The sequence below is a fragment of the Suricata suricatta genome, chromosome 11 (assembly GCF_006229205.1).
Source record: "Suricata suricatta isolate VVHF042 chromosome 11, meerkat_22Aug2017_6uvM2_HiC, whole genome shotgun sequence".
In the NCBI taxonomy this organism is placed as follows: Eukaryota; Metazoa; Chordata; class Mammalia; order Carnivora; family Herpestidae; genus Suricata; species Suricata suricatta.
Genome location: NC_043710.1, coordinates 90221789 through 90234402, shown reverse-complemented (window position 1 = coordinate 90234402; position 12614 = coordinate 90221789). Strand labels below are relative to the sequence as shown.

The 12614-nt window shown below is 39.3% G+C and overlaps 1 protein-coding gene across 1 annotated transcript; it reads left to right on the top strand.

Annotated features, from left to right (window-relative positions):
* Positions 1-4477: 4477 nt before the first annotated feature.
* TMEM225 (transmembrane protein 225) lies at positions 4478-7346 on the top strand. Its single transcript, XM_029957703.1, has 4 exons — positions 4478-4850; positions 5421-5567; positions 6016-6150; positions 6866-7346. Exons 1-4 carry the CDS (start codon positions 4673-4675, stop codon positions 7090-7092), a joined length of 687 nt encoding a protein of 228 aa, XP_029813563.1. The 5' UTR covers positions 4478-4672; the 3' UTR covers positions 7093-7346.
* The last annotated feature ends 5268 nt before the right edge of the window (positions 7347-12614 follow it).

Sequence of the window (12614 nt, the reverse complement as noted above, 5' to 3'; positions counted from 1 at the left end):
GTAGGTGTGGGCCCTATTTTTTTCCTGTGGGCACCCAGGATCACGCAGTCCATGCAGGGGGCAAGGTGTGCCGTGGAAATGCACATTCCCAAAAACCAAGTTCGAATTGCTTGCCCCTGGCACAGCAGCAGCCCCGACTGCTTCTCCCTGGGAAGTGCGCTCCCCTGTCTCTTCCCTTTGTCTCTTGGGCTCCACTCGCTTCCCCCACTTTGGGCTGGGGATCTTGTCTCCCCTGCCCGTTCCAGCTTGGCCTGTTTTCAGATCTCCCCCATTCGCCCTCAGGTATCCTTGAGGTTCTATTCTTTCTGGAGTCCATATTTTCTCCTGCTCTCGCAGATGAGAGCTCCCTTCCTCTCCGCCTTCTTGGCTCCTCCCCGGTCATACTTTCCTTTAATAATTTTTCACACCTATTGCAACTTATTACACCAACGGTGAAGCATATTGCCTTGTGATGCTGGTTTTTCTTCATCACCAGTTAATCCTCTTGGAGGAACATGGATGACAGATGTTAGAGATCCCCATTAGAAGGGAAGAGCTCCTTCTGAGTAAGCAATCCTGAAAAGAGGTCTGATGGAGAAAAGTCATAAGAAAATGTGTCAAACATAGGCAAAAGTGAATCCTAATGTAAATTACAGACTTGGGATTAAAATGTTGTGTCAATGTGGGTTCATTCACTTAACAAATGTAGCACTCTGGTGGGCAATGTTGATAATGGAGGAGGCTGTGCATGTGTGGGGATGGGGAGTCGTCTGTGCTCAATTCTGATGTGACTCTAAAATACTCTTAAAAAGTCTATTTTAAAAAATGTTTAAAATGTAGAAAAATTCATGACATAGAAAGCTCACCACAGAGAAAAAAAATACATAACTCTAAATCCTGGCATGTGAAAGAAGAATTTTAAAATGTGTTAAGAAATTCAAGGGGATAAAAGCAAAAGAAGGAAAGAGAGAAAGAAAGAAAGAGAAAGGAAGGAAGGAAGGAAGGAAGGAAGGAAGGAAGGAAGGAAGGAAGGAAGGGGAAATAAGGTAACAGCCTAAAGTGAATATATTAACAATAATGTTTTCAGGGCACCTGGGTGGCTCAGTCAGTTAAGTGTCTGGCTCTTGTGTTTGGCTCAGGTCACGATCTCATAGTTTGTGGGTTTGAGCCCTGCATTGGGCTCTATGCTGGCATTGAGGAGCCTGCTTGGGATTTTCTCTCTCTCTCTCTCTCTCTCTCTCTCTCTCTCTCTCTCTCTCTCTCTTTCTCTCTCTCTCCATCTCTCTCTGTCTCCCCTATTTGCACACTCTCTCTCAAAACAAATAAATACACATGGGGCACCTGGGTGGCTCAGTTGGCTAAGCATCCAACTTTGGCTCAGGTCATGATATCATGGTTCATGGGTTTGAGCCCCATGTCAGGCTCTGTGCTGACAGCTAGCTCAGAGCCTGGAGTCTGTCTTTGGATTCTGTATCTCCCTCTCTCTCTGACCCTCCCCTGCTCATACTATCTTTTTCTGTCTCTCAAAAAATAATTAAAAAAAATAACATTAAAAAAGAAAACAGACAAATATCATTTCACTCATATGTGGAATTTAAGAAACACAACAGATGAGCATAGGGAAAAGGAAGGAAAAATAAGATAAAGAGAGGAAGTCAAACCATTAGAGTCCCAAATACAGAAAACAAACTGAGGGTTGCTGGAGGGGTGTTGTGGGAGGGATGGGCTTAGTGCGTGATGGGCATTAAGGAAGGCACTTATTGGGATGAACACTGGATGGACAAATACTACACTTCATGTGAACAAACTTGACTTTAAATAAATTAAAAATAAATAAAAAGCTCCAACCTATAAACTAACTAAATAAAAACATGAAATCACCTTTTAAAAAAAGAAAAATAATGTTTCCAAATGGATAAATAACTAAGGAGCTCTTGAAATGATGAACAAAAGCGATAACCTTCTAATAAACCAGATTAAAGTAAATCTACAGAGGAAAAAGTCCGTGCTTATCTTTTTGTGACACCAACAAATATTTCAAGATGAGATCTTGTGGGATTGTTTCAGAATAATTCAGGGGAGGGCCATTGAAACTGGATGAAGGATCCCTGGGAATTGCTCTATTTTTCTCTATTTTTTCCAGAATTGCACATTTCCCTCTTGAAACCACAATTCTACTTTTATTTTTTCTTTTCTGTTATTTCATCTATTTGTTATTTATTGCATTTATTTGTTAAAAACAAAACAACAAAAACTATCTGTGTCTTTTCTACTGCCGCTCCTGCCTTCATTTTACTGAGGGTTTTGTAAACCAAACCACTGATGACATTCTGATGGTCCTGAAATTGATACTTGCTCAACTTTCTTAGAGCATCAGACATCATTACCTGATTCCTCCTCAAAACTCCAGACTCTTTATAATTCCTCAGCGACAGTTGTATTTGTCTACCTTCTCTCTGACTGGTCCGCCTTTGCTCTTTCTTATAACTTTTGACGTTCTCCAGAATTTCCTTCTCTGTCTCTTGTCATGTCACTCCATGAGGATATGCACACACAATGCAACTGCCATTTCTAGGCTGATTATTGATCCTTCATCTGTTGTCAAGTTCCAGCACAAAATTCTGTCTGTAGTATGACCTGTAGACACCTTAAACTGAACCCAAACCAGTATTTACCAGCTTCTTCAACAGGCTTGTGCTTCCAGTCATATTTTACATCTTACTAAATGGCATCACTGACTACTGTTCTCCATAGCTGAAAACATGATTTCCTCTTTGACCTGTCTCTAACAAATCCCTCACATCCTACCAGTTTCTCTAATCTGGATACATCTTTATATCCTTAATGCCATTATCTATAAATTGAAAGGAGGCTTAAATCTTTCAGCCCAGGAATCCTAATCTGAAGGAGCTGTTGCATAGAAATAAAAGCATCAATATGTAAGAGCATAATAATAGACGTTGCCATGTGTGGTATTATGCTATGGCCCTCTTGGCCCTTCATTAGTCCCCAAGGGTTCGGGGTCAAATGAATAGGAGATTCTATGGCAGTTGGCAGCCCTAACCGCAAGCTGGCCCTGATAAAGAAAGAATGGGGAAGGGTTGGAGCTCACTCTCAAGAGTACCCAAGGTGTTGGCTGTTGAGACTCACAGTTCCTGAGAGATAAAGGAATTGTCTTGGACATGGAAGGGAGATACAAGGGGCAGCCTGCATCCACAGCAAACTGAGCTCTCTTGTTGCATTCGGGCTTACTCCAAAAAGCCACACCAGATCCAAAGCTCCTGGTGGTGGCGGATAATGTTTCTTTTGTTGCAACTATACCTCAGTTCAACCTCTGCTCATACCTGCTTTCTTAAACAACAGGCAGATGTGACTCTTGCTTGACTAAGTACTCCCCAGTAAACTCTCCACGTACAATTCTCTGTCTCAGAGTTGCTTTTCCAAGGAATCCACATTAATACTATGGTAATTGCTTATATATCATTTGTTAGGTGCCAATAACTTTTTAACTGCTTCATATTTCTAAACTCATGTCATCTTTTTACAAAATTCTTGTGTAGCAGAAAACATTATGATCTGTAAGATCACAAAACTGCTCAGCAGTAGAGTCAGGATTTAAAACCAGGATCATGAGTCCATTTTCTTAACCATGAAGTATTCCTTGTAAGATTAAATATGTTGAGTGTTGCTTTTTAAAAAAATTTTTAAATAATATATACTAAGATATCTACAGAGGCCTGGAAGAAAGAAAGCACAGCATGTTTGAAGCAGCAAAAGAAATCCAGTCCGGCCCATGAATAGGTCAAAGAAATAGGCAGAGAGAGACCATTAGATATGACTTTCATCTTAGTTCAGTAAAAGGCTTTTTTTTGAAGGGGGTGGATTTTAATACAAGTCCTCTGACTCTGAGCTTACTGAATACCATGGTGACCTATTCAAGCAATCCATAAACGTTTTCTCTGCCAAGTTACAAAAACAATTGTCAAGAAATAATGGTTTGGCCTTGTAAGTGATACTGGAGTGTAATGCTTTGGTGTATCAAGCGAGTTCTTGCAGTTTCAAGCTGCTGGTCTACTTTCCAGATGCCTACTTAACTTCTTTAGGCTTTCCAAATGAGTATACAAGTTTCTTTAAAACATCCTATATTTTGAATGATCATTCCTTTTTGTGGTGCTAGCTGGTTGACTATTCCTGTCAATGATCTTGAATTCCTTCTTCCCTTCACTGATTCTTACCTAATGTCAAGTAATCCTGGAACATACAATCCTAGCTCTAAAATTGGACCTCTTTAGTCAATAATGCCTAACTTCTTTCAAGGCCTCTAGTTATCACTAAAGCTGTCAGGTCTCTCTAATATGTGATATTATATCTCCCTCTATCTAGGGAAGCTTTCTCATGACCTGTAGTCAGGAGTGGTCCTTCTACTGCACTAGTCATCAGGGTCAAGGGTCAAGCCAATGGATGATTCCACGGCAGTTAACAGCCCTGACACCAAGCCAGCCCAGATATAGGAGTAGTGGGGAGTGGGACTTATCTTCTTTGTTCCACAGGTTTCATCAGCTTTGCCGTTGCCAATATCTCGGCAATCACTAAAAGTTTAGATTTTGCTCTTCCTCTTGTGAAGAAGTAATCAAATCAGAGAAGAGACATGTGAGATATTGGTGGTGGTCTTGGCCTGAAATCCCCACTTACAATGGTGAAAATATCATCCAGAGGTATCCAGGCCACCAACATGGTCTTCTCTTCCTGGGCCTTATTCTTCTTGGCCATAGGAATCATCATGGGAGAATGGGTTGAGCTGACATTGGAAACAAAGATCAATACAATAAGCCATAGCCCCTGGATATGTTGCACTACTATTTGGCCAGAAGGTCTGAACTACAGTATGGAAAGAGACGGGTGGGTAGGGAGGGTTCATCTTTCCTTGCCTTCCATTTCTCTCACCGGCTTTCTCATTTTTATTCGCTGGGGCAACTTCCTCTGGCTGCACTGTACCCAGCTCCATAATCAATAGTCAAGGTTGACTCCAAAATCTCACCGTTCTGCATATTTTGGAGAAAAGTTTAGAAGCTCACAGGCTTAGTTGTTGGACATTTGAGAGACATTGGCAGTAGCAACAGGGTGGTCAGCCCATCTAGAACATGAGGGCATAAAAGAAAGTAGAAGAAATATCTGTCCCTTTCTTTTTTTTTTTATTTTTTGTGTTTTAATTTATTATTGAGACAGAAACAGAACATAAGTAGAGGAGGGGCAGACAGAGAGGGAGACACAGAATCTGAAGCAGGCTCCAGGCTCTGAGCTGTCAGCACAGGGCCCAATGCAGGGCCTGAACCCATGAACCGTGAGATCATGACCTGAGCTGAAGTCAGAGGCTTAACCGACTGAGCCACTCAGGCGCCCCTATCAGTCCCTCTTTCAATATAGATTCTGCTTTCCAACAGATGGCCTGGAAGTGGTCAGGACCATAATGATTTTGGTTCTCAGCCTTTCCTTCATCCATAACTTGTTCCTGGGTTTGGAATTTGCCTACCTGATTCCTCAAACTAAACATACGATCTTCATCACTGTCTTCCTCAGTTTCTTCACAGGTAACCTCCTGGCTCCCCTAACACAGTCTTGGAGATAGCTGCAAGCTTCCTAGTTCTTTGGCTCAGATGTGCAGCTCCTACATTGGATCTGCTGCTGAGAATGTTTTTGTTTTAATGTTTATTTATTTTTGAAAGAGACAGATCATGAATTGGGGAGGGGCAAAGAGAGAAGGAGACACAGAATCTGAAGCAGGCTTCAGACTGAGTTGTCAGCACAGAGTGCAAGGTGGGGCTTGAACTCACCAACCGTGAGATCATGACCTGAGCTGAAGTCAGATGCTACCTACTGAGCCACCCAGGCCCCCTACTCCCACCCCTGTTTTTGAACATAGTGCAGTTGTACAGGATGGAGGCTTGGAAGTCAGGCATATCTGGGGTTAAGACTTGACTAGAAGAGCCAAAGTTCCTTAGAAGGGATTTTTTTTCCCCCATTTTGTCTGGGCATCAGGTCTCCTTCTACTCTGCGCACTACTACTGTATCATCAAAAGCTAAGTCAAGGTAAATTCGTGTACTACTCCAGTTACAAGATCACCTGGATCATTTTCACTGCCTACTTAAATGTTTCCCTCTTTGTGGCGTCTGGTGAGTGTTTTTAGGGCCCCTGATGGGTAATGAGAACAGGTCCATCCCTGAAAGAGAGGAGAGTAAAAAAATGGGAAGGGGGAATGGGGAAAAGTGTCAATCTTTACATTTTAAAGAGCTCAGTTTAGGTGACTCACTCTCTGAGGACAGTTCTATCAATGGCAGAGTTGGAGATGAGGGTTGTGTGAAATATTCAATAAGCTTGCTCTGATGGCAGGTCTCATTTCTGCCCTTTCTACTCTCTTTCACACCCTCCCCACTTCAGGACAGAGATAATCATCCTCCAAGTCATGACTATGGCTGACAGGGAATGTTTACTGACGTGGTGAGAGGCAGTATACCCTGGGTGTCCAATGTAGGTCAAGGCACTTTGAGGTCAGAGACAAGCAATATCTGATGTTACATGGTCACCTGCCCACACTGATGACCCTCCTTTTCCTAAAAGCCTTTAAAATTTCATTTGAAATTGCACTCACAACCCAGAAGCATGTCTTCTTCCAAAACAAGTCCCTCATGTTTAGTGAACAGCATTAAAGCTATTCTGTATTCACTTCTCTTCTCTTCCACTAAAGCATTCTCCTCTCCAATGGCCTGGGGCAGTTCAAAGGGACCTACAGGACTCTGGGGTGAAGTATCTCTGCCGACACAGAAGGGAAAGTTTCTGTAACTCTCCATTGTTCCTTCATCACCTTTCCCTGTCTTCTCTTTTCCCCAGGATTCCTCTCTCTCCTACAATACAAGCAGTCCATCAATAGCTTTGCCTGCCTGACCATCATCCGTACACCTAACAGAGAAATTAAGGACATACAGGAATCTGGGAATTCTGTCAAAGTTATTTCCTCACCAGAACAGCTGGCGATGCCTCGTAAGATTATTCATACAAAGGAAGATTTTCCAAACAGACCACAAATCCAGACACGTCGTGTAACCTGGGCTGTATGATTTGAGAATCTTTCAGTATGTGCATATCTTAACAGAAACAATGTTGTGTGGATGTGCTATATGTCTTACAGCTCTCTTGTCTTTTTGGCATTATTTAATGAATGTGACTGGGTTAGGGTCTGTAAGAAGATCCAGAAAGTGGCTTAAAAAATTTCTTTTTTAGATCCTGGCCTGCTGAAAAATAGTTTCTTGTATTTGTTCTCACCATTTAATAACATTTGTTATTCATATAATAAATATTATCATATAACTAATACTTATATTGTTAACTCTGTCCATCACAAAGACTTAGAATAATACATAATACCTTTTGTTTTATTGTGAAATATTTCAGACATTCAGAAAGAATACAAAACAACATGGTAAATACCTGTGCAGACATCATTCAACCTTATGAAATTTTAACATTATGCCCTATTTGCTTTAGATGTGTTCAAATTAAATTTATAGACAAACTGATGTTCCTCTAAAAAGTTCCCTGATCTCATTTCCCTCCCTTGTTAAAAGTGTTTTAATGAGGTGTTGCTGATCATTTTACATTCATGTTGTCATTTTTTAGAACTTAATGCATTTTAACAAGTTATATAGATTAGCTTTCCGAGTGCTCAAGGATCATTAAAGATCAGACTGTACAGATCATTTTTGCAGCTTGTTTTTTTTGCACAACTGTGTGTATGGTTTTGAGATTCATTAGGTTTTGTTTGACTTCATTCATTGAAACTACTGTTAAGTTTTCCATTGTAGAGCTATAATGTAAAATACTCATTTTCCAGCTTATGAAAATCTAGTTTTCTTTTATTCTGTTACAAATAGTGCTGTTATGGACATTCTTATACACAGCTCCCTCTGTCCATGAGCTAGAGTTAAGGTATTTATTTAGGACTAGAATAGCTGGGTCAGAAAGTATCTTCATTGGGGCACCAGGGTGGCTCAATTGGTTGGGTGTTGGACTTTGACTCAGGTCATGATCTCAGGATTTGTGAGTTTGAGTCCCACATTTGGCTCTCTACTGTCAGCATGGAGTCCATTTTAGATTCTCTGTGCCTCTCTCTCTCTGCCCATCCTCTGATTGCTCTCTCTTTCTCTCTTAAAAGTAAACATTAAAAACAAGGATCATTTTCAAGTTACCTAAATATTGACAAAGTGATGTAAAAAAATGAATGTTATAATTTATACTTCTGTCAGCAATGTATGAGAGTTCTAGTTTCTTTATACCTTGTTAACCCTTATGTGGTCAGTCTTTTTAATCTCTGTTTTGAACTATCACTGAGTTTGCTCACCGTTTCATTTTATTAAAGAGCTTTTGGATTTCTTCTTCTCTGAATTACTGTGTTTGATCATTTTTAAAATGAATTATTCTCTATTTCTTATTGATTTGTAATTCTTCTATATTGGAAACGAATACTAACTGGCTGGGCCTTGGCTTTTAACTTTGTTTATGAGGTGTTTTTGTTTTACAGAGGTATTCAAATCAACCTTTCCCTTTTAGTTGGTGCTTATTGTGTCTTGTTTAATAAATCCTTCCTTACTCTTTACTCTTATTGGAAATAATCTCTGTATATTATATAAGGTATAGATCCAATTTTATCTACTTTCCATGTGGATACCTATTTATTTAGAATATATTTATAGTTCAGATCCTTGTCTTGATGATTTGTAACATAATCTCCTACATATATCAAATATACATCGGTTTCTGATCTCCATAGTATATTCCATTGGTCAATTTTTATATCCCTGCATGACACAACAATCTTTTTTATTTTAATGTTTTATTTATTTTTGAAAGAGAGAGAAAGAGAGAACGAGCACACAGGGGAGAGAGAGGGAGACACAGGATCTCTAGCAGGCTCTAGGCTCTGAGCTGTCAGCACAGAGCCCAATGCCACAAACCATGAGATTATGACCTCAGCTGAAGTCAGATGTTTAATTGACTGAGCCATCCAGGCTCCCCAACAACAATCTTAATTACTATGTAGGGAAATAAAGTGCTGATGTTTCATATGCCCAAGTCCTTGTTCTTCTTCAAAATTATTTTGGTTTGTTCTTGGCCTTTGGTCTTCATATAAATAGCAGGATTCGTTTGTGTAGTTCCAGAAAAATCCTACTTATGATTTGATTCAGAATCACATTAATTTATTAACTAACTTGGGGATAATTGACAACGCTAATAATATTTATTTATCCTAATCAAAAATATGATTATTCAAAAATTATAAAAAATATTTATTTAGGTCTTCTTTCACGTCCTTCAACAATGTTTTGTGATTTTTTTTTCCCCCAGGGAGATCTTTGGTTAGGTTGATTCACAGGTACCTTGCAGTTTTATACTTCTCTGAATAGAAATGTTTTATAATATTTTCTAGTTGCCTATTATTGGTGTAAAGTTGTTGATTTTTGTATACAGAAAATTTACTAAATTCTTATATTAGGCTTATAATTTCTCTATATGCTCTCCTAGGTTATCCTTGGAGAAAAACATATTGTCTGCAGGAAAGATGCTCACTTCTTTCCAATACTTATATCACTTCTTTTTTATTGTTTTGTTGTTTATTCTTTTCATTGGCTCAGATCTCCAAGATAAGGTTGAATGGGAAAAAAGATAATAGGCATCCTTTCTATGTTCTTTATTTTAATAAGAATGCCTCCATAATCCTAACTGCTGATATTACATTCACTGTAGAATTTGGCATATTTGCCTCATCAAATTAAAGGACTTCTTGGGGCACCTGGGTGACTCAGTTGGTTAAGCATCTTATTTTGGTCATGATCTCATGGTTTGTGGGTTCAAGCCCCACCATGGGCTCTGCACTGACAGCTCAGAGCCTGGAGCCTGTTTCAGATTCTCTCTCTCTCTCTCTCTCTCTCTCTCTCTCTCTCTCTGCCCCTCCCCAACTCATGCTCTGTCTCTCTCTGTGTCTCAAAAATGAATAAATGTTAAATTTTTTTAAAATAAAAGACTTCTATATCTAATTTGCAGAGTGAACTTACCAAAAGTAAATGTTTAATTTTACTGAAAATTTCTATGCATCTATTGAGATATCAAGGATGTATCTTTTATATAAATTATAATTTGTGGAAATTTTCTCTGTATTTTATTGTGAAATCTTTCAAACAGACAGAACAAAGTAGAAACAATGTGATAACCACTGTGTACTCATTGTCTAACCATATAAAACCTCAATGTTCTGCCCCATTTGTTCTAGATTGTTTTAAATTAAATTTGCAGACTCATCTGATGTTTCTGTACAAATTATACCAAACCAGTTTTTCTCCGTTGTTTCTCATCATTAAACATTTTGCATACCTAGGGAAATTCCCATTTAGTCATGCTATGTTTATTTTAATAAACTGCTTTACTAAGTTTTCTAATTATTTTAGAATTGTTGAATCTGTATAAGTAATATTTGGCTATGATTTCTCTTCTTGTACTCTCTTTGCCCACTTTATTTTATTTTTATGTGTTATTTTGTTATTTTTGTTATTTTGTTTCTGTTTTGGAAGAAAATTTGAGTAATTTTTTTGACATATAACATGCATATGTAAAAATGCACAAATGGTAAGTGCTCTTTAAATGTTCACAAAGAGAATATACCTGTGTAATGAACACTCAAATAAAGAAACCAAATATTAACAGCACACTAGAAGTCTTCCCGTGTCATTTGAATATAATATTTCATATTATCATCATAAATTTGTATTATAATTATATTATACATCTAAAGTTAATTTTTTTTTGAGAGAGAGAGAGAGCATGCTAAAGCATGAGCAGAGAAGGGTCAGAGAAAGGAGAGAGAGAATCCCAAGCAGGTTCCATACTGTCAGCACAGAGCCCAATGTGGGGCCCAGACTCATGAACCATGAGATCATGACCTGAGCTGAAATCAAGAGTCTGATGTTTAATGGGTGCCCCTTATTGTAGGTTTAAAAAAAAAAATGTTTATTCGTTTTTGAGAGAGAGAGATAGAGTATGAGTGAGGGAGGGGCAGAGAGAGAGAGGGAGACTCAGAATCTGAAGCAGGATACAGGATCTGAGCTGTCAACACAGAGCCTGATTCAGGGTTCAAACTCACAAACCATAAGATCATGATCTGAGCCAAAGTTAATTGACTGAGCCACTCTGGCATCCCTAGCCCTCACTGTGTGTCGTAACCCGCGCTCAGGGTCGCGTTCCTTCACTGAGCCCCACGTTGAGGCGCCAATTGTGGTAAGCCGCGGGCCGGGGCCACTTGTCCCCTGCTTTAGGCGGTACCTGTTTCGTCCGGCAGGGCGGAGAATCGTCGTGGGTCCTTCTCCTGAAAGAGGGAGAGAAAAAGGGGGCAGGAGAGGGAGACGCAGAGAGTAAAGACAGAACTCACGGTTCTCCGATCAGGCTAAAGAGAGCTTTATTCAGAAAACTGTCTTTTATATAGGTTTCAAGGTGGGAAAACAAAGCAGCTGACCAAGGTCAGTTACCAGATAAACAGAGTCAAATGAATATCAAAAGAAACGCCCAGATTTGCCTCAGCAATACTGGGAAGGGGGGAGTTAGCACTGAATAATCCAAAATACGGTTTTGATCTTTTGTGCACCTTGGCCACTCCAGTTTGGCCCAGCATGACAGACGCCAAAGTTATTTTGACCAGGAAATGGCAGTCTCCAGCCTCTAGACTGCAAATCTTGTTTGCTGGTTCACTCTCTGGAGAGTGATAATCCTTGCCTGAGGCAGGCAGAAAACTTGGCGGCCCAGACAACTGTGGTTTTGATTTGTATTCCCCTGATGATAAGTGACATCTTTTCATGTGTCTGTTCGGTGTCTGTATGTCTTCTTTGGAGAAATGTCTGTTCATGTCTTCTGCCCATTTTTTAATAGGAGTATTTGTTTTTTTGGGTGTTGAGTTTTTTAAGTTCTTTATAGTTTTTTGATACTAACCCTGTATCAGATATGTCGGTTGCAAATATCTTCTCCCATTCCATAGGTTGCCTTTAGTTTTGTTGATAATTTCCTTTGCTGTGCAAAAGCTTCTTTACTTAGTCCCAATAGTTTATTTTTGCTTTTATTTTTTTCCCTTGCTCAGGAGACATGTCTAGAGATTAGTGGCTGAAGCCAATGTCAAAGAAGTTATTGCTCGTGTTCTCTTCTAAGATTCTTGTGGTTTCAGGTCTCACGGTTAGGTCTTTAATCCATTTTGAATTTGTTTTTGTGTGTGGTGTAGATAGAGAGTGGTATAGTTTCATTCTTCTGCATCTTGCTGTCCAGTTTTCCTGACACCATTTGTTGAAGAAATTGTCTTTTTCCTGTTAAATATTCTTTCCTGCTTTGCCAAAGATTAAATGATCATATTTTTGTTGGTTTATTCCTGCATTTTCTATTCTTTTCTATTGATTGATGTGTCTATTTTGTGTCAGTACCACACTATGTTGATGATGACAGCTTTGTAACAAAACTTGAAGTTCCTAATTGTCATGCCTCCAGCTTTGCTTTTCTTTCTCAAAGATTGCTTTGGCTAGTTGGAGTCTTTTGTGGTTCCATACAAATTTTA